This window comes from Chrysoperla carnea, chromosome 1 (genome assembly GCF_905475395.1).
Source record: "Chrysoperla carnea chromosome 1, inChrCarn1.1, whole genome shotgun sequence".
Taxonomy (NCBI): Eukaryota; Metazoa; Arthropoda; class Insecta; order Neuroptera; family Chrysopidae; genus Chrysoperla; species Chrysoperla carnea.
In genome coordinates, this window is record NC_058337.1 from 100,871,545 (window position 1) to 100,899,239 (window position 27,695).

General features: G+C 28.6%; 1 protein-coding gene across 3 annotated transcripts in view; it reads left to right on the forward strand.

The window, feature by feature from the left end:
• Window positions 1-27,695, forward strand: part of LOC123306030 — a 132,977-nt gene that overhangs the window by 8,038 nt on the left and 97,244 nt on the right. For 2 of the 3 annotated variants that reach the window (XM_044887892.1, XM_044887893.1), the window contains exon 1: window positions 20,122-20,177. The exons of the other annotated variant lie outside the window; for it this stretch is intronic. In XM_044887892.1, coding sequence (XP_044743827.1) covers window positions 20,141-20,177 — 37 coding nt within the window. In that variant the 5' untranslated portion in view covers window positions 20,122-20,140. Of the gene's footprint in view, window positions 1-20,121; window positions 20,178-27,695 lie in introns of those variants that run through there. 3 annotated transcript variants of the gene reach the window in all.

The window sequence follows — 27,695 nt, forward strand, 5'->3', positions numbered from 1 at the left end:
CCCCGAACTAAAAAAAAAAGAGGCTATGCGTTTGCGTGTCTGTCTGTGCATCGTAGCGCCTAAACGGACGACCCGATTTTGTTTTTTTCTTTTTCGTTTGAAGGTAATTTAATGAAAAGTGTTCTTAGCTATGTTTCAAGTGCAATTTTAGGGTTCCGTACCCGAAAAAATTGACGATAATCTTCAAAATCAGCTTAATTTGGAAAAGGCTTTAAGTAAAAAAGTAATTTAAAGGAGACTGTTCTAAGGTATGCTTCAAGTACGAGTTTGGGGTTTCGTAACACGGAAAATTTGTGGTGGATTTTTTTAATTTTGTAAATTTCACTTGTAATAAAATATGTAAAATCTACAAAAAATTAAATTGTATGCATTTTTTTGCGATTTTAAGAAGTCATCTTTACATACTGAAACAATTATTGGACTATTACTAACACGCACCGATTGAAACTATAGGATAAATATTAAATTTATTATTTTTGTATTAAATGTCGATAGTAAATTTAAATGAAACTGTACTTTGTAGCCATAAACTTGATGCATAAACAGAAATTATTGTGTATGGATATAATGTCAGCAACGAAACGCTATCATAGAAATATTTATCAACACTGCTACACATAACTGTATTTATATAAGCTTGTCTAAATAATTGTCTATTTACATACATTTAAAAAATGTGCACTAATTACAATTTTATAGTGAGGTGATATTTAAAACTTGTTTTTCATTTAAAAAAATATTATACATTCGAGTGAGATAAGTAATCTTCATGAAAGGTTCCGTTTATATGAATTTCCGTTTGTAAAGTCTGCGGAGTAATTGGAAAATATTTCATTTATTTCGTTATAGGTAAAATACAAGTATTATTCTTCTTTGCTACGCAATTTAATATCAATGCATAAAAAAATATAATAAACAGTGATGTTTAAGAATAAAGATTTTAAACAAAAGTTGTTTATTTTTTTACAAGAAACATTTTTACATTTAAACATTTTTGAAAACCATGTATATGTTTTATGCATCATATCTCAAAAACTATTAGACATACGAAGCTGTGTTGGCTTCAATTGTTCAAAATTAATATACTTTCAAAATGATAGTAGCACCTAATGTTAAAAGCTCATAGTTTTTAAATTAAACTGCAAGAACTGAAAAAAGTTCGAAAAAAAGTTTCACGGATTACGCAATTAGCACAACTTTTTTTTGGTTGCAAAAGGTAGTTTCACGCTCCCGTAAGGGGTCCATAACATACCTAAAGAGAGTTAATGTAGAGTTTGACTGGCGTATTATTTGATAATTAAATTTTTTAATATATAATGTTAAGGCTTCCAAACTATTAAAGAACAAGTGAAAACAAACAATTAACTGAGTTAATTGTTGAAATACCATGTATAGACAGTGTTGATTATGCAATCGTTTGTTTCACGTCATATAAGTAAAGAAAGATAGCCAAATAAACATACATACATGTCACACACACTTAACTGATATTCCCATATAATACATACTATATAATCTATGCTTTGCACTCTCACGGGTAAATAGTTATGTTTACGAAAAAATGTTTCAAACAAAAGTTGTTTATCTCTAACGGTTTACGATCTATGTTGCCCATGTTCGAACTCGTCACCACTTTTTACGTCCCGTGCACGCTGTAAAAATTAATATCTTTTTGAGTTATCGTTATGGCAGTCGGAGAGACGACAGATAGACAGACAACTGGAAATGGATTAATTAGGTGATTTTATTTTAAAGCGTTACAAACTTGGGACTAAACTTAGTATACCTTGATATATATTTCATATATACATGGTATAAAAATTACCTTTTTTTTTCATTAAAATTTAACTAAATGTAATCTTTCATATATCAAAAACTAAGAATTTAATCAAAATCTCGTCGATTCCATGGCTTAAAAAATTTTTCAATTCTCATTTTCTATCTTACTTATTGATCACCTTTGAAGACTATCTTACTTATTGATCACCTTGTTCTGTTTTAGCGGTAACTACTACTGAATCCTAAAAATTATTTAATTAATAAATTGACAGAGGAGATTGTAGTGTTTTTTTGTAAACAAAGAAACAATTCAATAAATTTTATGTTAATATAATAAACACATGACACAATGATTGTGTAGTGTGGATATAAAAAACTTATGCATACACAAAAAATTGCTTCTTTTTCAATAAATATTTTTACAACCGGAATGTAAAAATTATGTGTGTGAATTGCGTTATTAGCATTTTTTTGTATAAAAAAATATTTCAAAAAAAAAAAGTTTTTAGAAATTTATATTTCCTGTATGTTAGTAGTGATTTCCTATAAATGTAAATTCTTTTTTATTGAATATTGAAATGTATGTATATAAATAAAATTTAAATAAACAAACATTATCTTAACATTGAATAACCCAGATTTTAAGAAAACATTTTCTTAAATGTTCTTTAATAAGTAGTTTGTATAACTAGTGTGGAAAGCTACGTGTCTATGATGAGATATACCGAGTAGGCTGAGATGGTGAACTCATGCTGTCTTAAAAATGGGATTTGTAGTGATTGTTCACAAAAATCAGGGTGCATTATTATAAGTCACATCTTTCGAGACTTAAATTCAAGTCGGAAATGATTAACTTTTTCGGAAATAGTAATAGTTAGAAATTTTAAATTTTTTTCGAGATGTTAAGTTGTAGAAAATGATTTTACTACAGTTTATCACCTGGACATTTTCTTTTAATATTTATATAAGTGTGTTTTTAAAAAAATTCAACAAATGAAATTGAATGGGTTTTATATTAAAGTCTTCGATCACGCAAGTAAAATATTAAGAAGCCTTGAAAACCTTTAATATCAGTAATTACAAGCCTAATGCACACTGTGTTAAAATTTAAAGACCACGCTTAACAAGAGGTAATTGCAATTAAAAATGATATTTTTAACACACGTTGCATACATTTATATTATTATTTTTAATGGAGGGGTGTATTTGTGTATTCATTCTAGTATATATGTGCGTCCCTTCCTTGTATTCTGCTTGATAGTAGTAGTAGTCACACTACAGTAACCTGTAAAAAAACTTGGTTGTAGCCCATAGTTGTATTTGTTTTGTACGTATTCGTTGTGTGCGTAGTCATGGTAGGGACAATTAAATCGATGCCAGCGCTTCCAGTGAAAAATTTTGGCGATAAAGGAGGCTGTTATGACTAATTTGTAGTTCTTTACATGTTAATCTTATAGAAAATGTCAAATCAAAATTATTGAAAAACACTAATTAATTAAACTTAATGCATAAAAAATTGTGAAAATAAGAAAACAAATTGCACAAATATTATTTTTCCAAATGTAAATTATCATAATTATTTATTTAAATTTGTGAAACAATGATATTAAATTTTCAATGTTAGTCATGAATGCAATCCATAAAATTATGCATTCATACAATTCTATAATTAAACTAGTGTATCGTTACCATGGAAACGCCTCCTATAAAACTCACGCACGATGCGAATAGCATTGGTAATAAACCAATAATTTTTTACTACAGTGCTGAGAAAGAAATTTTCATTTTAAAATTTTAAAATCGAGAAATTCTCAAAATTATAAACGATAATTAACGTATTATCTCATTAAAGAATCGAAAGCTCTAGTAGTAGTTGCAATGCAAGACAAAAAAGCAACAAAAAAAAAGTTTGCAAACAACAAACCATAAATTTCAGGAACCCTCAATAAGCCCAGAATAGAAAATAAGGCCGCTTAAAGTTTTTGGTTCTGCACAATAAAGAAGCTGTAAAAACTATTCGTTGAATTTCGATTGATCATTCTGCGGAAACAATTTAAATTGAATGAATGACGTAGTTTTTATGCAGAAAAATATAATTTATGTGTTTATTTCCGTAATGATTCATAATTAGATTTTATAAATAATGTAACAGCAAGCAATATTTCTTACTTTCAATTTTATCTTAATAATTTTCCAGTCTAATTATTTGTGATAAATTTTATTCGTGAAGGGAAAATTGGTTTAAATATTATTTCATTCATTCAATTTTGCTGTTGTAAAATGTAAACTTGCGTTCAATAAAAATGCAACACTATCTATAAATCAAATATATTTAATGGCACAACCTACATAAAAACTGTTTTCAACCACCTAATATCCCTATATAATATATTATAAATGTGAAAGTAAGGATGTTTGTTTGTTCATTACGCTTTCACGCAATAACTAGCGGAGGTTTTTAATGAAACTGTACAGAAATATAACTCATACATCAGAATAACACATGAGCTATAAATTAAAAATATATAGATACTAAACAAAAATTTTGTTTTTAATAAATTTAATCTAACATTTACAGAAATCTTTAATTTATGATTCAAAGTGATGATCATAACTCTGCTCCATCTGTGATCATCATTTTGAATCATAAATTAAAGATTTCTGTAAAAATTTAAAATAGTAAAAGTCACAATTCATGGCTACCTTTTCTGATATACTCAATAAATTAGGACTACTTTACAATTTCAAAAATTGAAAACTAAGCATATCTTTTAGCTGCGTAAAACAATCCATTCAAGTGTTATGGAACGTTATGGAAGTGTTATGGAAGTGAGATCAAAAGAGGTGGAGGCTATAAAGCGGTGTTTTTTACTTTTAAGCCCAATGAAGCGGGCGGATATCAAACTAGTACTTTATCATAGATAGTATATTTTTATTAAATGCAAGTGTAAGTTACTTTATAAATAATTATGATATCATCAAAATTGAGTTAAATTGCATAATAATTTGCAATTTTCCTGTAAAGAATTTGTTGAATTTTTATAACTAGATGGCAGTGATGAGACCTTCATATTGCCGGAATTAACCCTCTCTTAGTGAAAATCTATATTTTATATAATTTTGGGTAAATAAAAGGCCAATTTTCAATTCCGAATAATATTATTAAGTAAAATCTTTTTAAGTCAAGGATATAATAAAAAATTTTTTGTCTCATTTAAAATAATTACTGAATCTATTTATTTCTTAGAATGATGATTATTATTCTTTATGATAAGTGTCTATTATGTTAGCAAGGTGAAGGGGACATCTGTACGGGGAAGCAACAACTATTACGGAAATGAAATTATTTCTTTAAATTATATTTTTAAGATATATAGTTTGGCAACCATCTCGTTAGATATTTCAAATATATGAAGTAAGAAAATTTTTTTATGTACGTTCTTATGTATAAGACAAAGAAAGAGTGTTCAGATAATATATTGTATGTGATGCGCTAGTAATCATAACATTTGATTTGTAGTTACATGGACATAGCGGGTCAGTCTCATCACTTGTACATCATTTGAAGTTGTATACATACGATACAGCACGCATCGCACACAGTACAATCCCTCTTTACATAAGAACGGGCATAAAAACTCTTCTTATTTCATATATATCGAAGATGGTTGCCAACTGTATAGTACCCAGCATCGCTTATATGAGATATTTATCCCAATGGAAATGTTTTTAAATTTTGATAATTGCTATCTCGGAGAACTTTTGTTTTTTAGACACTGGAGGTTAAAATTTAAATGTCGTGATTTTTATTAATATACAAAGTGTGTCCCGTGACTCGATGGACATAGCTTAAGAACGTATTCTTGGGGAACGTCTTATAACCTTTAACTAGAGTCTCCAACCCATGCTAAAAGACTTGACTAGTCTCCTAACTGAAAAACTTACAAATATAGACACTAGAAAAATTTATTTATTATTAACCCTTGAATTAAAAAAATGAGTGTTATTATAGTTTGGTCGCTATGTGAGTGGGTCGGTGTGTTTGTCTGTCTGTGGCATCGTAGCGCCTAAATAGATGAAACGATTTAAGGGAGAGTGTTCTTAGCTATGTTTCAAGTGCGAGCTTAAGGTTCCGTACTCGAAAAAAAACTAAAAAATTGGCGACTATGACATATAATTTTAACATATAAATAATTTGTTCCAAAAAATGATAGCTCTCTAAGTATCCTTTTTATTTCATCTGTTGTCCATGATTATCACTTTGATATTTATTTAAGAAGGAGTGTTATAAGTTTAAAGTGTTTATCTGTGCGTCTGTGTGTTCAGTAGCATCGTAGCCCCTAAACGGTCGAACCGAATTGATTGAGAATATTTTATAGCTAAGTTTCCAAAAATCGGTTTATAAGGAATAAATCGCATTTTTTGGGGGTTTTTTAAATTTTATAAAATTTCATTTGTTTAATTTTTCCATTTAGTTCGTTCTAGTGTCCGACCGAAGCTTCGGCTTTGTCTTCGGCTTCGGCCAAAAAAACCACCTTCGGTAAAACATTCGGCTTCGGCTTGAATTCAGGCCGAAGCCGAAGCTTTGGCCGAAGGTTCTTAGCAGACGTCGGAATTGAACGAATTTTGAAATAAATTTCAAGGTAATTTTTTTAATCATCTTTAGATTGACTTCTGGATCAACTTCTCAAGATCATAACCTCTAAATCAACTTCTAGAGATCAACTTTAATATTAAAGTTTTAAAATCATGTTTTTAAACCTTCGGCTTCGGCTCGGCGATAGCCGATAGCCGGCCAAAAATCGACCTTCGGTCGGACACTAGTTCGTTCAAATAAAAAGCGTTTATCACCATGAATAACGAGGCTTGGTAGTTTGTTTTTATTGTCTGGTAACTTTCTGGATTCTTGATGACTAATATGTATAAGAAAATTATTGTAAAAACAAAACAAATAAACAAAAAGCAAAACAAAAAAAATACTGTAATCAAACAAAATTTATATGTAATAATTTACATTTTATAAAAATTTTTACAAGGTTAAAAATTCAAAATAAATCGTTTTTTCGTGTTTAAAAAAACTGTACAAATTGTTTTAAACTAATTAGTGTGTGTTGTATTATTTTTTTGAAATAATAACACATTTTTTTAAACATTTAAACTACAAAAAGAGTAGCAATAATGTTTTTTCGTAATTTAATTGTTTATAAAAACTGTAATTTAATTGTTTATAAAAAATATGGGTTCCGTACTTTTATTAAGCCATAAATGAAACTTACTGTATTCTAATATGGAGTGTCAATATAGGTGAAGTTTTCTTTATTGATATTTGAATTTCGAAATCAAACACTCATTTTATGAGAGAAAATCAACAAATTTAAAGCAAAAGGCGGTTCTATAACACAAATATTTTGGAAAAATAAAATTGTTGAAGTTTTTATTAATGCAGTCTATACGCCTGCTTTTTTAAACCCGACTGTATTAAATAAAAACTGAAAAGAGAAAACAAGTTCAGTAGTTTAACATAGCGACTGTAACAGTCGGGATCTATTAAAATCTGTACCGACTCAAATAAAATAATTCTCCAATAATGGGTCCCGACTGTTAAAGTCACTACGTTAAGTACTGAGCTTAATTTTTTTTTTCAGTTTTTAAACCCGACTGTATTAAATAAAAACCGAAAAGAGAAAATAAGTTCAGTAGTTTACATAGCGACTGTAACAGTCGGGATCTATTAAAATCTGTATCGACTAAAATAAAATAATTCTCCAATAATGGGTCCCGACTGTTACGTTAAGTACTGAGCTTAATTTTTTTTTCAGTTTTTAATTAATGAAGTCGGGTTTTTATATTTTTAAAATTTTTTTTGTATTAGTATTTTACTCCACTTAACATAGTTCGCCGACTTTAATTTTCAGCCTGTGTTACATAACGCCACAAAGGACCAAATATACATCTATAAGCTTTGCGGTGCTCTAGAGCCCTAACGTATGTAATATGGCACCAAAAAGACAAAATGTGTTTATAAAAATTTGCATTTGCTTATAATGGTTATGGAACCATAAAAAATATTGTACAAAATGTTAAATAGAATTTTTTAAATGTTAATTATTTTTGTAATATATCATTAATTTTTTTTTTAACACTGAATATTTTTAAAGAGATTTATAATAATAACAGATTGTTTAAAAAAATATTATTACTAGTTTTACACGCATTGTTTTACTAATTTTTCTCCAAAACTAGTCAGTGGAAATTAAAAAAAACCTATTTAAATTAAAGTTAAAACCTTAATAAATTATTGGAAAGAAAACCCGTTGTGCCAAAAATTATATAGAAGACTGTGTGAAGTTGGTATCGTGTGGGCCTACCAAGTCTAAACTTGCCTTGGCGAGCGTACTATTTTAACTATTTATAAAATAATTAATTATAAATTATATGAACTTAAGAAAAACATTCTCATAGTGATAAGTAGTAGAACGATAATAATTAGTAAATATCTTTTGCATAATTTTTTTGAACACAATCAATAATATTGATAAAAATATCTTTAAAAAAAATACAATGACTTGTATTGTTTATAAGCATATTCCTAATTATTTATTATTTTATTTACATAAAATATTTAATCAAAATCAAACAACATTTTTCTTTATAAATGCATTACTCAATAGTTTGAGTGTACTGTACACGTCTGTACATGATCGTTGATCACAGGTCGGTGCGACGAGACGTCAACCACAACGTCAGTCGTTTTAGTTATCAGAAGAAGACAGACAACCACAGCGTCAGTCGTTTTAGTTATCAGAAGAAGACAGACATTCTGATGTGATGCGAGGGTGTAAGATGTATTTATTTTATAATTCAATTTGTTTTCAATATATACCGTCCGTTTGATTCACACTTTCTCATAGTGCATCCCATGAATGTGGGAGAGTACGTACATATGTTAATAAATGCCCCGAGCAATGTGTATAAGAAAGAAATACGATTATAGGTATGTTTACATGCATATGTTGTAGCTTCGGTTTTCCCAAGTCGATGCAAACACACAGCATAGTAGTGAACCGTTTTATTACTGAAAGTGGACCCAAACTTGACGGACCACTACAACTCATGCAAGAATACATACCTATTATAGTATCTCTTTCTAATACACATTTCTTAATGTATACGTATGTATGTACTGTACATTTCTTAATGTATACGTATGTATGTCCTCTCTCTCACTCATAATAAAAATGCAATACATTATGCAAAAGTGTGAATCAAACGCACGGTATATATCTAGTCTAAATACTGAACGATTGAGCTTTTATTTACTCTAATTAATGTGGCAGCTAGGAGGGTTTTCATGTCTGATTGGCCTTTAGAAAAACGAGTAAGAGTTTTCGATGTATTTTTGCCCGCAGAATTTGAAACTAAAGCTCGTTGATAACTATACTTATCAAAAATTTGCTAGATCGAGACTTTAAAAAAAAAATTTGATTTCAACTTGAGACATTACAAATTTAATTCGAAAGAATAGAAAAATAACGGTTTCCCGAAATTTTTCGCTCATAACTTGACTTTTTATTAAGATTAGTTAAGTCTACGACCTCTCATATTAAAGTTAAGGCCCTACGTCTTAAAAGAAATTACTGTAGTACATCTGACTAATGATTAAAAAATAGTTTCCAATTGGTTCAATTTTTGTATAACACCTCTCCCCCTAAAAAACATCAAATGTCAATTTGGGTCACTTAATAGCTATAGTAAAAATGTTAGGTTTTTTGCACCATTTAACGGCAAAAAGGCCCATTATGATTTTTTTCGTAAAATTCGCCTTTCTCAAATTATTGGCAGTTTAACGTTTAGAAAAATTCAGAAAAGTCATTTTCAACGCTGAAAAACTATGGTTTCTGAACTAAGAAACAATAGAAAAAATGCGGTCCTTATATTTTGCACTCTCAACTCCATCCAGCACCTGCACTGTGTGGCCATTTTATTAGTGTAACAGAGTTTGCCTAACAAAAGGAAACAAACGTAGCAAATTTTTAGAAACAATTGAGATTGTTTCATATTTCCGATTTTGATAGACATTTCACATTCAACTGTCTTAAGTCTATCGACAAGGCAATAAATCAAGTTAAAAGGTAACTAACCATAACTAGACACTAAAAATAATATTCTAATAAACAAAAAATTTAAAACATTAAGCAAATTAAAATCTTTTTTTAAAGGGGATTTGTAAATCACCCCAAATAAAAAAATACCTGTTATTTCCTCCACCCAAACAAATAAATAAGTAATAAAAAACCATAGATAATTATTTCCGTAGTAATTGTTGAGGTGCTTATCTAAGTGTCACCACAAAAATATTTTTAACTGTCTGTAAACTATATTCACATTATTGTTATCATTACACTACAGACTGACTGAATAATTGTTTTGACTCCATTCAAAGGTCTTAAGGATGTACAATCAGCGTTAAAGTAATTTAATGTTTAAAATAAATTTGAAAGTTATATTTAGTTACTCGATGAAATTAGACGCAAAATAAGAATACGATATTTCGATATCTGGCTTATTTTTCGAAATAACAATGGTTGAATAATTGGTTTAATTATACAACTTTCGTGATTTTGAAAATTGAAGTCATAAATCGAATAAATTTTTCATTCAAGTTTGTCAAGTCATAACATAATTTATCATCAAAGTTGAAAATATAACGAAAGAAAATTTTAACCCTTAATCTATTCTGCTCGTGCATCCTTTAATTTATATATGAACGATGACTCTTGTTTTTTTCTATATCATTGCTAAAATGTCTACAATAAAAAATTTTTTTTCTACTTAAACAGTTTTTATTTATTTTCTTTTTTCATTTCAAGTGAAAAATTGTATTTAACATTTAAGAACTATTTAAATACCCCGGTGGATCACTTCCTTCGCTTATAATTGCAAAATTAATGTATAAGCATTAGAAAGAAATACTTCTGACAAACAAAAAATCAATCCCCTCATAAGGATTTCCCTCTTGCTAATTTACAATAAAATCTAATTTTTATGAACAGATTTGACACTTTTTTTTTTTCTATATATCAATATGCAGGGGGGAGGCATTTTCATTTAAACTCTCCATAAGTATTTGAAGCGAATGAAATTAATGCCGTAGAGAAATAAACACGTAGGGCTTCGGAAATTGACGGGAGATCAAAAGTTTTTAACTTACAGAAGTTATCGGTTTTATTTCTGCACGAGATTTATGTAATTCGCTTCGAATACCTATGCAGAGTTAGTTACCACCAACGAATTACATGTTTGCCGGTGCAGGGGTGAGACGAAAACAAAGGGTGTGGCATTCATTTTCTCATCTGTATTCACCTGTACTGCGCAAAAATGATGCCATGGTGCTTAAACTTAATTTTACTTATAGGAGGATCTTTTTCAACATGATTCTTTGTGGGTTATTTCACCCGAAAAATTTCAGCATGGGGTTGTGGTCTATACCTTTTATTTAAATGATGGAATCATTGTATGAAATGTCAAATTAATAATATAATGAAAACGAATATTATATATGTGGGTGACACTCAGTACTTATATCTGTCTAATAAGCATACACGCTCAAACGCATGTACAAACAAACCGTGACGGAATGCAAATGAATACAATCATATGAAGGCGGTTTAATGTCAATCACATGTAATACATAAGCTTGTAACAAAGATAGTTACTTTCTGCGGCTTGTCAGGAAGTATGTCAAACTGTAATTTTCAAATGGTAACATTTAAGCTTTTTATACTTCCTTGGAAAGTTTAAATGAATTAGCTCTCAGGATGCGACATTTGGTGGGACTAATTTCGTAAATGTGATAAATATATGTAACAGGAAGTAGAAAGTAATAAGTGCTGTAATCCTAAAATCATTAGAAGGTATACGCTATACGCATCGTAAAAATCTTCTCAGGGGTATGCTATAAATGTGAAGTGTAAAATTTGAGTATGACGTATACCCACCATCAAAGCACTGGCTTAATATTGGGCAAATTCATTATAGCTAGATTTGGTCTACGTTGACTCAAATTTATTAACTTAATCCTGAGAGGTATCGTGTAAACGAAGACTTTGAGTCTACGTAGACTTAATCTAGCTCCAATGTAATTGTGCCTTTACTTACATAGTGCTGGCGATGAACGTACAATTCGCTAACCTTGCTTCCGATGATGAATAGTTTTAAAAAAGTTCAGAGTCTCAAATGCTGTTGTTAACCTATTAAAAAACAAACTTGATCAATTTTTGAATTGAATTTAGCATTTTGAATATTATAAACTAAGAAGAATGAATGACTATTTACAAATTTGCGCATGAGATATTTTTGAATTTTATTAATATTTATGCTTTAATTTTTTTATTTTGTGCAATTTTGTCTTTACATTCAGAACATTAAATCAAAAACTTATATCCTTTTTTTCTTTTCAGGTAAGCATAGAACTGAATAAAAATAAAATCGAGCTTAACTGAATCCTTGAAAATCAGGTATCTATTTTATTTTATTTTTTAAATATATTTTAAACAAAAAAACTTTAGCATTATAAAGAACTCAAATTAAAATTTTACCGGACCCCATAATTATTAAGCATGATTTTCTGAATAGTACCCAAGATCGGTGTTGTTGGGCACTTTTAAATTCGTAAAAATGGGGTAAAAACACTTAGAAATAAATATTTTGGGTATATCGTGGATCACTTTTTAGTAAAATCATTTTTGGTTATCCTGTTAATACTATTAGTAGTAATAAGATAGGAATTTGGACTTAAAAAAATTATATTTTGTTATTACTTGTGGTTAAATTGTAATTGCAAAAAAACGATTATAGAAACCATAACATAACGTTTGAATTTGAGATAATCAATTCGTTTTAATTCAATCTATATATGCATTAATAAGCGATAATACAGTGATTCTTAACATTTTTTATAGGCTCTCTGAATTTAGAGGCTAATGTGTGTTGAGTGACACTAAAAAAACCATGTTCTATTTGTCTTAAGGTCGTTGTCTCGCTAGGGGCCTAGTGTGAAAAAATTCTTAATTTTTGTATGCTTATTGTAAGGATATTATAATACAATAACCACAAAAATTTGAAGTCGATTGTCCGTCTCTAATTCGAAATAAGCTTACTTAAAGTTCGGATCATTTACACGGAGAGCGTGAGGCAAGTTGAACTTTTTGAATAACTTTTTGCAGGTTGAACTTTTTCAAAGTACTAACTGAATATATATTTGTTCTTTGTAATAAAAAATATAGTTATTGACCGTTTCATTGTTGAGATATAATAACGTAAAGTTGATCAATTTTATTGTTGAACAAAAACGACTGTAGTTAGAGTAATATGTTTGAAGAGAGATAACGATATTAATAAAATTTTAAACAAACCTTCGTATATTTTACATTGTATGATACATTGTATGAACTTTTGGTACAATATAGAGATAAAAATTCACATTATTTCACTACTAGCTTATATACACTTCTACCATGCATATAATCCAAAACTTTTTTACTATATTGTAGGAAGATAACAACATTAAAGTATCTGTAGCTACTATAAATAGCGCGGAAAAATTATTTTCTTAAAACCAAGTTTGCTTAAATTGGGTATTTTTTTTTTTAAATTTCTTATTCTTTTTTTGTTGGTACTTTTTTTCAAAGCACATTTCTTTCAATAAAATAACACAGTTATTTAAAAATTTTTCGATGTCAAAATTACAGAAAAATTTTTTTAGTAAAGCAGCAGGTAACCCATGAGCCCCATGGTTAAGTAACGCTGAAATAAACATAATATTTATATTTTGACCAGCGAATGTAGATTTAATATATTTAAAGTAATGATATCATACCTAATTCTGATAATTGCTTCTGTATTAATAGTTATCATCTGACAACTTCCGGTTATTATAGAATGTTTTTATAACACAAATAAATATATATGAAACGAAAAGTAAAACACGTTAAAAATAAGGGGTCTTTTTCGGAATTTTTAACTCCTTATGACCCAAAAGCAGTTCAGATAATCGTCACATCTCGTTTGATCCCGCTTTATGGCATATTTTTTCTTCGATTTTTGAAACCTGAACATGCGAAAATTACTTAACTGAATTTCCAGTTTATTCAACAAAATTTTTTTATCTTTGATTTTCTCTCGTATTTAAAAAATTACAAAATCATAATTAATAAAACTAGAACGTAGAAAACTTATTGGAAATTTGCATTTTCTTCTCATATAACTTCCATATGGAATATGAGGTATTAATAATATTTTCTAATGAGTTTCGTCCCAAACTTGAGAACTAAAATTTTGGATTGTACTGTACAGTGGAACTTTGATAACTCGAAGTTGTAATCCTTTAAAATAGTAAATTTATACTTTGTATTTCGAACTGCTGGTTAAGTCGATATGTCATGAAATCGAATTTTTTTATTTTCCCGTAAGGTTCGAGTTATTATTATCCTCTGTATCTCGAACTGCTTGTTAACTAAAGTTCGAATATTCGAGATTTCACTGTAGTTGAATTTGAATTTTTTCATTTTCGATTTTAACGTGATTTAAAACAGATAAGTTTTAGCGGAGAGTTAAACCTTGTTTTTCAATATTGATAAGGAATATCGATGATTTTTTTTGGTTTAAAAATGCTCATTCATTTAAGAAACAGTAGAGGCAAATTATTTTTCGAATAACTAAAAGAAATAATCAAGATAAAAGCCATCAAAGATTTGTTTGTATCTCTTTCTAACAAAACAAAATTTAGCATGGAGTTTTGATGACAAACATAGTATATGATGTCAAATCTTATGTCGGTTTTTTCTGTCAAATATCTGCATAATTACTTAAAGGTGGGAACTTAAAGACTTTTTTTTTTTTAAATTTCATAGAAAACTGGCTCCTGTAACTGTAATCTTATAGTTTTTGAATGAGACATAGCACATTGGATATTCAAAACAGTTATGTATTTGATTGACATGCGCACATTAGTTCGTACTGAATTAATACATAGTATGTAATACAATTTATACATACAAATTAATAAATTAAATTAGAACAATTTTTATTTATATTTGTATACATAAATTTTTGTGTATATTTCAATTACATTCATTACGTGATTAAAATTTCTTTACAGAAATTTATTTGTTATAGTATTTTTTTTTACATCCAATGCACGAGGTGAATGGTCTATAAGACGGTTAAGTGTTGGTTTCCTTATTTTTTTATGCTAATCTTGTGCTAAAAACAATATTTTGTTCTTCCTTATAATTTTATTGGACGCCTACTTGTATCCTGTATCGGAAACTTTAGATAAATTTTCACACTTAATAACTATTTTCTTGATTGGGCCATTAAACAAGTTGATTGGGTCAATCTATCCTAAGAATCAATCGATCGATTTCATGGTGTAGTAGAAAATTGTATGCCCTTTTAAATGAGGTGTAATAAGGTAGGGGGTTGGGGATGTTAGGAAATTGGGGTGGCTAAGGGCGAAGGCGTGAAGCTTTAAATTATCTAGGTACAATTTTTGAACTTCTCCCTCGATATCTAAATCGATGTGTTTTCGATTAAACAGTTATTAAGGGTGGATACTTTTCAAATGAATACAATGTATTATCTTGAAGGTAATCGGAAAGAATAATCCCGGAAAAAAAAACTTGAAAAAATAGGTCTGGCAAAAAAAATCCGGAAAAAATTGCGGCGGATAACTGTATTGTTTTAATTACGAGTTAGTTTCAGAACACTTAAATTTCAAAATTCAAACTCTTTTGTACTCTATTTATGTTTAGCTTTAAAAATTCGTAATACAGTGCAACCTTATTATAACGAACCTCAATATAACGAATTCCTCGATTTAACAAATTTTTCGCAATCCCCTTGAATTGTCCATAAGAGTCAATATAAAATATACCTCTACATTTCGAATATTTTTTGCGAACAGTCTCTTTATAACGAATTTTCAACTATAATAAAAAATTTAAATACCTCTAAATAACGAAATTCGTCAATTCAAAACCTTTATATAACGTATAAAGTCCCACCAATATATGACAGTTAGTATGCTCCATAGTATGTAATTCATGTCGCGAGAGGTTCCGACACTTTTTTCCTCTTTATAACGAATTTTAGACCAACTTAACCTCAATATTACAAACCTCAGTTTAATGAATTACTTGATATAACGAATATTTACTGGTTCCCTTCAGATTTGTTATATCGAAGTTGCACTGTAAATAAAAATAAAAAATAAAATTTTGTCAATAAAATTTTTAAATTAACAATACTTTTAGAGACTCTACTTTTAATATCGTATTGCATTTTTTTATCGTTACATACCTCCCTTCACCTGTCTGTCGTGAACAGTACTTGGTTGAGTATGAAACGACATCTCGACACATGTATAATAGGGAGTAAGTATCGTAGTAAGTATACAGCACATATTGTTCGTAAACAAAACAAGAGTAATGTTTTTATTAACGCCTAGATTTATGTATTAACACGTGTCACATAAATAATACAGATTAATGACTTTTTTTTTTGTTTAAGAACAAAAAAGACGTATGTTTTTGTTTATTTTCTCTTGAGTGACGCGAGACGCGACGACAACTTTTGAATGTAACAAAAAAATAAAAATAAATACAGTGAAAACTCTTTGTAGCGACAAATATGACGACGTAATAGTCTAAGATAGGATATAACATGAAAAAAATCCATAAACTGCCTGCCGTTTAGTAAATAAGCTCCTGAGTCAATGTATGGAGCATTTTTTCCCATTAAACGTAGATATGAGCCGCCCGTAAGGAAATGAATTTCTCAAATGTTTATCACGTATTTTGTGGCTTCAGGAAAGACAAGTGTGTGTGGCTTAACGTAACAGTACTGTATAGATTTTCGATTTCGTTATTTACAATTTTGACTCTATAGTATTCGAGTTTTTGTGAGTCCTAGTATAATTAAATGCTTGTTTTGTAGACATTTAATTAGTCATAAATATTTGTTATTTGTCATTTAAATGCGATGATTGATACTGGAAATATTTTAAAAATTAGTATAAGCTAGAAAAAATAAACTTCCATGTACAGAATCACTTCTAAAACTGTACTTTTTTGAATTATTTAAAATACGCAAAAATATGTGCAAACCTAATCATTAGGTAGGCTAACAACAAGGCTTTCCAACTTTTTTTTGGCGTTTTTTACGAAGTGTCTTTTGGGAGTGACAAATTTCTAACAACCTCACGCCTTTTTTTTTTTTTTATATCGGAACGTAATGTAGCTCCTACAAATGGAGTGGGTTGTAAATTCGTATTTGAGTTGATATACTGTCAAGGAAGTGATAAATTTGAAAGTGAATTGAATTTATCAAAAATCCCGTTTCAAAAAAAGCATCTAGAGTGTGTGTATAGAGGTCATGCCACTCTTCAACATTAAATTATATTTTATCGAAATAATTTATCTATATTTTTAATAAGTTGAAAGAGAATCGGTAGGCGTTTTTATATATTTATTTTCCAAGTACTGTTAGTTTTTCACGGTTCCGCCACCAATGAAAAAAGGAATCAAATTTAAAAATAACTTAAAATTCTTGTATCTTTGCAATTTGTGTCCCAAACAAGAGCAGGTGGGAGACCTAGATAAACATTTTTGCCAATTTTTTTAAGTAAAGCACTTCGTGTAGGTTATGGTTGGATCGATCTTTGAGAAATAAATAAAATATCTCCATATGTAACACTTGTGCGTCACGAAAATGTTATTGTAACGGTAATTTTTTTTTAATATTTTCTCGAATGAAAGTATACGAATATTATTTAAAATGAGTAAACATTTACAAATCGTAAATAAATAGCTATTTAATTGTGTAATTTTTATCAATTTTAATAGAAAATATTTTATATTCATTCACCATGAAGTACAAATTACATGATAATCCTATAAATAATTATCTTCAAAATCCTGTATCCCATGGACCGCTACCATATTTGAAACAGTACAAAAAGGATTACCGATTTTCCGATTTTTATAGGGAAGATAGGATGGATTTCTTGTATTAGTCTGTATCAATAACGTACAGTTAGTAAATACTTACTGGATTAGAGAGTATGCTGTCTTTCATATAACCAAATTCGATCGTTTCAAAAACATCTTGCTCAGAAAGTTTCCAGAGTTGAGTTGTAATTTTAGGGCCCAAAAATGATTTGGTCGAAAACTGGAAAAGTGTAATATTAATAACAAATAACACTTGTATTCCAGTAGGTTAGGAAAATCAATTAAAAATTTTTATTAAATTGGTCCCACGAGTTTTTATCAAGTATTCTGTTTTTCCATTATTAAAGATTGAATGATCATTGGACTTCAGTTGTTGACGAATGAAACACGACATTCAATGAGCGATATCTCGGGAACTTTTTTTTTCCGAAACGAAAAGCTATCGAATCTCTGTTATTTTACGTGCTCTACAGCGATCAATTTTGTTTCAATTGAATGTACTTACTTATTTTTATGGAAAAGTCAACTTCTGTAAAATAACATGCAAAAAAGCATGTTATTGACATATCACAGCCAACTTTGGCATATCCGACACAATTAGAAAATCGAATAAAAAATGAATACAGGCAGAATAGGCTATTATCGTTAGTCAAAAATAAATCATGAAATTTGAAAAAAGTTAAAATTTATGTAAAAATATACTTAAATATTCTGATTTCGAGTCATAAAAGCACATTTTTCTTTTAAAATATTAAAATTAAAAAACGTAACTTTTAAACTGAATATCACGTGACCTAAAACGCGGATAAGCCCTGCTGTGATGTCATAGCGGTATGAGTCATAGACCATCAGTTAGTTCAGTGTAGACAGCTGGGTATAATATATACATAGATAATAAGTATTTATATTTATTATAATCAGATTTCTATGAATATATTTGTCAAACTTATTTGTGTTATTTCGTATAGTGATACCCATATTACGTCATCAAATTGGATGCCCGCGTTTTTGACAGTTTAAAAAAGGTTTAAAATTTAATTTAAGTTTTTGGCAAGAAAGCGTGTGCATTTTTCCGAAATAAATTTTTGGTGGCTTTTTATTAGCAAAATCAACATTTTGAAGTACTTTTTCAAAAATAGTGAAATACCCTATTGTATGGATTGCATTTATGACTTACATTAAAAATTTAATATTATTGTCTCACAAATTTAAATAATTAATTATGATAATTTACATTTGAAAAATAATATTTATGCAATTTGATTTCTTATTTTCACAATTTTTAATGCATTAAGTTTAATTAATTAGTGTTTTTCAATAATTTTAATTTGACATTTTCTATAACATTCACATGTAAAGAATTGCAAATTAATCATAACAGCCTCCTTTATCGCCTAAAGTTTTCACTGAAAGCACTGGCATCGTTTTTATTGTCCTTACCACGACTACGCACACAACGAATAGGAACTGCAGAATTAAATTACGAGTAAGTTGATAAAAAGTAAAAAAGTTTTAATTTAACGATTCTATTGTTTTTTCAACAGGATTTCTATGTTTATGTAAAAAATAAATAATTTAATTAATTAATTTCATTAAACCAAATAATTATTTTATTATTGACAATATAAAAGAAAAAATATGTCACCGTTAAACTATTTGCTCAGATAAAAACCTTGAAATAATTTCATAAGAAAATTTCTATTTTTTAAAATAAAATGACAGAACATTTTTTAAAATAAACATATGATATGCGCCGCGTCGCTACCATGCTGTATGAATGAATGAACTAAATGTTAAAATTAAAAAATAATAAAATCATGTTAAGTCAAACTCTATTGTGAAAGCCAATGATTTTCGTCCACGTTAATTTAATTTAGATTAATAAAATTGAATGCCAGTCTTGAAATATTTTTTATTTTCTGAAAATATACAGTGTTTCAATGTAATCTTTTATCATTAAATTGAAAATATGAAAGCTTAAGCTTTCTCTAAACTATAAGTCCTCGATTTCTAAGGTTTAATTAAATCGATTTTAAACCTTGCAATTGACCCTAAACTTTGTTCTTGTACATTTTCTTACACTATCTTGCATCGTAGAATAGGACATTAATATCACATAAAAAATTGCTAAACGAAGTAATCCTACTACAAGACTAAGATAATCATTTCGCTAGCGCGAGATTGGACACAAAGAAAAATAAAATTAAAAAAAAAATCTTTTAAAAGTTGGCAGTCACTTCAGTTCACAAAAATATTTTTTTTAGAACAACATAACCTCACTTAATGTGAAATTTTTTGTATGTTTTTCGTGTAGTTTATTTTTTTGATATCGTGTTAGTAAATAAAATAAAATGGGCAATTCGAAATCTTTTCCAAAAGATGGACAATGTAAGTATTTAAAATAAGCTTTCTTTTTTGTTGTTGTTCATAATTTTATTAAGATTCTAATAGACCGTAAGCCCATTGTGCAGCGTTGTTATGATTCTTTTCGTCTGCAATTTGGAGGATTGGCAAAGATAAATTATTTTAGTATTAAAGAAAAAGGAAGTTAAATTAAAATCGTGTTTTTCGACAATGTTTTCTCGTTTGCCATTATGTTAAAAGAAATTCAGTCGCCCAACAAATGCCAGGATTGCAACTATCACAGGGTTGACAAATTGGATGCAAATTTTTTGATTTTTCGAAATAATTTTTTCAGCAGCAAACATTCTTTCTTTTTAACATAAAGGGCACTTTTACGGTATCACAAAGGAACCCTATCTTCTTAGTGTGTCCCACCCCAGGACAGCCACTCTAACCTAACCTAACCTAACATGAAGGGCAATCAAATATTTACTTTTACTATATGAATGTATAGTTGATGCGTTTTGTTGATTTCTTTACAAATGTATTTGAATGCTTTACTAACTAATCGCTCCCCGTATATTACACAAAATTTTCTGTGATACCTGTTGTTATACTATTTTGTCTACCTTTATTTATTTTGTTTATGACCTTGCTAACATAGTAAACAATTAAACATATACTAAAATAATTTTATGGCTCATAAAATTTTGTCTAGCCACTAGTCATAATGCTAAATATTTACAAACGGATACGAAAATTTCATACCTTACACTTACACTATAAGTCTTACAGTCTTACGCTACAGCTTACATCTTGTGTCACTCTGGAGAAAAAAGTAATATGTTTATGTTTCATGAAATAATAACTAAATTGCATAAAAGGCATTTAAAATAATTACACTGCACTTAACTTTCTCAACTACATTATTATTGACAAACTAGAGCTTGTTACACACGGCATAGTTTATAGCAATCAACCTTTTGTAAAATTAAAAAAGTGGTGGAATGTTATGGTTCAATTCCAACGCTTCCCTTAAAAAAGGGACATATTTTTCTCTTATTTTTAAAAGTTGATGTATAGATTGTTCAATTAATTGTGTTCAATTATATAGTATTATCGGTTCGAACCGAATAATAGGGAATATTCATGAAATTTAAATTTGGTTCAAATTTTTTCCCCCCGTAACTTTATTGGCTTGACGTTCGAATTTTATTAATTAATATTTTATTAATTAATAAAAGTTACCTATTACTTCTATTGGCTTGTCGGACTTGTTGATATACTGTATGGTATTAATTACAAAAACTGACGGATCACATATTAATACGTCATCAACAGGCAGCTCTAAAAGGACTGTGTTTAAACATCTCAAAATTATTCTCTAATTTAAATATTTTTTTACTCTTAATTACTACATTTTTAAACAATATTTATATTTTTTACTGGGTTATAACGATGTAAACAGTGAATTAAAGATATAAAAAAAAATACACGAATATTCCCTATTTCAAAATTTCGAACTCTCGTAAATTATAATGGTAATTCCAAACGATTAACGTTCAAAGTAATTAGATGAATATATCTAACAATTTATTTACATTTAAATTTATTTACGAATTAACTGGAACCGTTTTGAGACCAAATTTTACGTTGATCAAAGTAAACACTAAAGTATACGACAATACAATAGTTGAATATGTTTGGGAGTCTCTTACTTCCATCAGTTAAATTGTGTAGTGTGAAACAGGCTTAAATGTTTACTTTTAGAAATAACTGTTTATTGTAAAACTGTTGTCATCGTAAAATATCCACTTCATCTCTCTGGATAAACAGTACCTTACCTATAGTGGATTTTAAATTCTTTTTTTTTTACAACAGTTATGTTAAGCATCGTAAAATATGGTTAATTATCGTTTTCAAAATCCTATAACACATAATTGTATAGTGATAATTATAAGCATTAAATTGTTTGCATTTTTTTAGTAAATTCTTTAATGTAAAAATGTTCTTACATAGATTTCTAAGAAGATCAATTTTAAATATGTAGTGATCAATCTCATAGTTGGAAATATTCCAACTCAATTAACATAAATTATTGTATCTGAATTTTGAGTGTTTTTGGATGATCTTTATTTTCGATTTGACAGAAATGTATGTATGTAAACTTATAGAGGATTCAATTGTGTAACGTTCTACTCCCTAAATTCTATATAATAAAAATACCACTGCATGAATTCCTTGAAAACTCTGATATCTTTTATTGTTTATTACAAAGGTACATTAATTCTTCAACAAAATCAATTAAAATACATTCTCAACTATTATTAATAATTTATAACTCTTCGCATTGAACTTATATATTTATCAACCGTCCATAGTGAAATTAGGACGGATGTTATAACCACATGTACCCGGGTTTTCATTTACAAAATGATTCTTTTTTGTTTCGGGCTGTTTTCAATCAAGTAAAGACATATCTTATATCTTCTATCTTTGTCAAAAAGCGCTGCTTGAAAAAGATAAAATATATTTAACTTAAGAAATTTCTTAGGTTGAATAGTTTTTTGACAACTGTCCGAAACAAAAGCAAATCGATTGAAAGGTCTATTACACTTTTTCATATATGCCGTTTCCATGAAAACCACGTGTTATTTTTGTTATCCACAATTACCGTAGATTTTAGGTTCAATTTTATTCTTTTCTAGAAAATACCGTCTTTTCAAGGAAAGTTACAATATTATCAAACTCTGACTTTGCTTACCCTATCTCCGGAAATTTAGCATCCGTTGTGTACTTGTACTGTATATTTTCTAAATTAAAATTATAAATATTGATAGAATTATAACTGGTAAGTTCCGGGAGGTAAGACTTTTTTAAAGCAAATTTTCTGTTCTTAAAATATCGGATATCTTTAATAGTTTCCGAGATATTTGCATAAAGCCAAACACATTCTTTTTTTGTTATTAAATTATTTATAACTTTTGTAATTTTTAACAAACAACCTCTTAATTTGCGCCCAAAATGTTTCTGAACATTATTCCTTATCAAATGACACCTTAATCTTTATTTTCCGAGAACTTGATCAGGTTCGTCTCAAAATGATGCTTGTTGACTAGACTATTAAAAGTAGATGATAATTACATATGAGAATACAATATTTTAATTAAATTCAAAATTTATTATTCTGATCAAGGTAGTTTCTCATCTACAATCCCAAAAATTTTTTGGTCATGTTGATCACGTCAATACTTTGGGTTAAGTACTTAGATCACGTTAGAAAAACAGATAAAAATTTCGAATGCTTTTTCACATGTTTTTATACAAATGAAATGTTTTTTCCAACGCTTGTCCACCTCGGTCGATTCACTGAGTTTTATTTTCTATTTTTTCTTCATTTTTCCAAATTTTTAGTTAAATTTACGTTTAATTTATAGAAACTAATTGCAATAAATATATACTTACTGACATTTACCCGCCTGCTTCGGAAATTCAATTTTAAAAACAAAGACTACTACCTTATCGCCTTTACCAACCTTGCCCCCACGTCCTTAACACCAACTTTACTTCATCCCTGGGTAATTAGAGGCCTTCGGGCACACAGCTTGCTATACTCGTAATTTAGCATAGTCATTAATTTAAAATATTTGAGTAAAAATTGATTTAATAATATCTATTTATTGTGAGCAAATTTGTTTTTATATATTATAAGCTATAATACTGTGAAGTTTCATCAAAATTTGTTCAGTAGTTTTTGCGTGTAAGCCTAACAAACAAAGAAACTCACATTCGCATTTTATAATATTAGTTAGGATTAAAAAGCAATTTTTAATTTAATATTATTTCAAAGCATGATTTTTGAGGTCTCTTGTTTGAATTATTTAAAAAAATCTTGTTTCAGAGCTGCAGACACCAAACTACCTTAATAAAGATGCATTTATTATTAATTATTTATTTTTTAAACGCAATACTTGAAGAACATTTCAATGTCATCATATTTATGTATATTAATTGTGACAACACGGAAAAACAATGTGGAAGTTTATGTTATTTCTTTTGTTAGAAATGATTAAAAATTTTCCATAGTAAATCGTTCTTTTAACCTTGCATGGTGCATCATGTAGGTTAACAATTTTTTGGGAACGTATCACGTTAGTTAGTCCATAAAGTATGTGAATTGTTTTACCTAAAAATATGCCATATTTTTCCGTCTACTATAGAGTTTTACTTAGCGTCAGTTCAAACTAAAACGAAATCCATTTAGAGAAAGTATAGATGATATAAAGGGATTTTCATTTAAAATGTTAGAACTTTACCGCAACTACATTAAGAGGTGCGAAAAAAAAATCGATGTTTCCATTTGGAATTCTAAGGTTTGTTAAAAAATAACTTTGAAAAAGCTCAATACTTAGTATAACTCCCTTACTCTTAAATCCTTTGTCTTTAATTCGTTTTTTCTAAAACCGAACTCAATATTTGAAATTTTTATTTTGATTTTTGTAACATATAGTTTGAATGTGTAATGATTTAATATACAGGGTGTTCAAAAAGTTCGAGACAGCCTCTGATCAAGACAAGACAGTGGTCTTGGATTTGACTTTAACCTTGATCATGAAGGTCATTTCAAGACCAAGTTTTGCATGAAGTTAATGAAAAAACAACACATATTGCTCCAGAACAAACATTCGAGGCGAGTAGTGACGTGAAACGTCTGATTGGTTAAAAGTTAAGAAAATCATTCAGTAATTTTATTCTAATACTTTTATAGTAAATGCATCAAATCATTTAAGATTCTCATTTTTTTAAATCGATTTGACATTGAAGCGCACAAAGGTCATTTCAAGGCTTGAGTAAAATCCACACAGACACCATTAGATTGTACGAGCAAAATCGTACGACTTTTTCTTTAGTTTTTTTTTTCAGTTATTAATTTCTAAAATTCAGGGCTGACCCCAAACTTTTTTAATATCGTGTTTCTGCTATCTTTATTTTTTAAACCCCCAGAACAAAAAAAATAGAGTGTTATAAGTTTGACCGCTAAGTTGTGTGTGTGTCTATCTAACTGTCTGCATATTAACGGATGAACCGATTTTGATTTTGTTTTGTTTCGTTTGTTAGCTTAATAGAGAGTGTTCTTAAGTATGTTTCAAGTGCAAGTTTAGGGTTCCGTACACGAAAAATTAGTCGGGAATTTTTAAATTTTGTAAATTTCATTTATTAACGATTGTATTATTTGCCAAAGCGTAATAATTACGTGTGAACAATCATCAATAAATAATAAATTAATATTATTAGTAATTTAGGGACAACGATGTTTTTCTTGCACCCTGTGTAGGTGCTGTTACTCTTGGCCCATTTCATTTCAGTTTAAACGTCCTCTTCAACGATTTCTTACGTCTACTATTTTATATTTGTTTATGAGAAATTGAAATTGAAATTCTAGTTAAAATACACATTTTCTTTACATTTTCTTACATATCGAAGTATAAAACGTAAATTTTTTATAATTTTTCTTCAAACACAATAGAAGAGTAAGCCTAAGCCTCTTGATATATACGTTGTATCATCATCATAATCGTTGTAAAAAAAGTAATGAAGATTCTTTCTATAAAAGGCGACGTCTTCTGAATAGTAAATTGAAAACCTTTTAGAATGTTAATCATTTCTTTTATTTTAAAAGCATAAACACACATACAAACATACACCTTCAAGAATTTCTTTACATATAAACATAAAAAGTCATTTATCAAGGATTTCTTTCTAACTTCTGCGCAAACGTTATTTTTTTTTTTAAATATAATACTTTTGAATTTCGTTTTTTTTTTTTTTTAACTTTAAAACTTATAATATTTAATAGTAGATCAGCTTAAATCTTCGATTTAGTGTATTCCAAAGTGTTATTTCAACAAACAACTGAGTCAGTTGTTTGTTTTCACCTGTTATGAGAAAATTTTATTTGAAACTAGCTGACCCGGCGAACTTCGTACCGCCTTACAGTCGATTCATTTTTTTTTTAAATTCTCATTCTGCTATTCGAGACACCGGGTCAGCTAGTAAGATAAAAATGAAACTGACTACTCTGACTACTAACGTCACTCAATTGTTTTGTTTGCCGGAAACCCCCAACTAACGCTTAAACTTTATGGTATGGTATTCAAGTTCAAATTGACTTTTAATTATTATTACGAATCTTCTGTATGGAAATATAAAAAAGTGTTGTTTTTTAACTTTTTTAGGCAATTTTTTTAATTTTTCTCTCCCTAAGAACCATACTTGTACTTCAAGGGATATTATAAAAAAAGAATTGGCGAAATCGGTTCAGCTGCCCTCGAGATTTGCGCTTAGGAACATATTCAGCGATTCACTTTTATATTATAGATTTCGGATTATGTCTTATTTATTATATTTTCATTTTCAAAATACGAAATATATGAACTTATAATCTGTATATAATGTTTTCGAACTTCTCTGTTTGTACCTACCCATACAAAATTGGAGACAATATATTTGATTGTTTCAAACAATTATTTATATAATAATTACATTGTCATTTTATTTAATATTGTCGTGTGAAGGTTAGTGTTAATGTGTAGCAAAAAAACAAAAAATATATCGTTATAGTTTGCTGCCATTCGTTTCGTTGATTTCCTGTCGTGCAAATGAATTATTATACATAACATAATATACATATCGTTGCAGTCATAATTTCTCGTGATAAAATATTGAATGAACCAGGTGTGTGTGCGTATAGGTTATTAACATTTCGAATATTTTGGTGCGATGTGATTGTGCGAGACGATTCTTTTGGATAATTTAACTAAGTTGACATTTCGTAATATAAGGTAATTTTAGCATGAAATCACTTTTCGATTATATTTTTTAAAATTTTCTTCATAAGCTAAGAAACACGTCTGTTACTTAGGAACTTCTTAAAAATTTTTAATCGTTGGAATTCTGGAAACATTCTTTATTATAGAGTAAGATGTATTACCTAGATTTAAATCTACCTTGAATAAGTTGTAATTGATAAAAGGGTATTTTTCCGAAAAATCTACTTTGTATCTAGATATTATTTTTAAAACATCTAGATTTAAAAAATCATATTCACACAAAAAAATTAATTCGGTTTGCGATAAAATTTTCATCTATGTTTTTTGGTATTTGGTGCAGTGAAAGAACAGTGCAAAAAGAAGTACTTTTCCTAAACGATTAAAGAAAAATGATAATTATTTCCTTAAATGAACTACCATTTGCTAGAGGAGGAAGGGATCGGTAAACACTTTCTATACAATTGGTCAGTTTAAAAAGGATTTGAAAATCGTAAATAATAATATAGTGCAAACGGTGGAAGTATTTGAGTTTTCAAAATGTGAGAGCCGCATTTTGTCCATCGATTTTTGTTCAGAAAATATAGTATTGTTAATATTCTGGATTTAAACCGAAACCTAATTGGTCCAATTTTTGAATATATACCCCACAGAAACAGTAAAATATCAATTTTCGAACCAAGTAAAGCTGCTCTAGGTTTTTTTGAACCATTTAACGCCATAAAGGCTCTTTGTG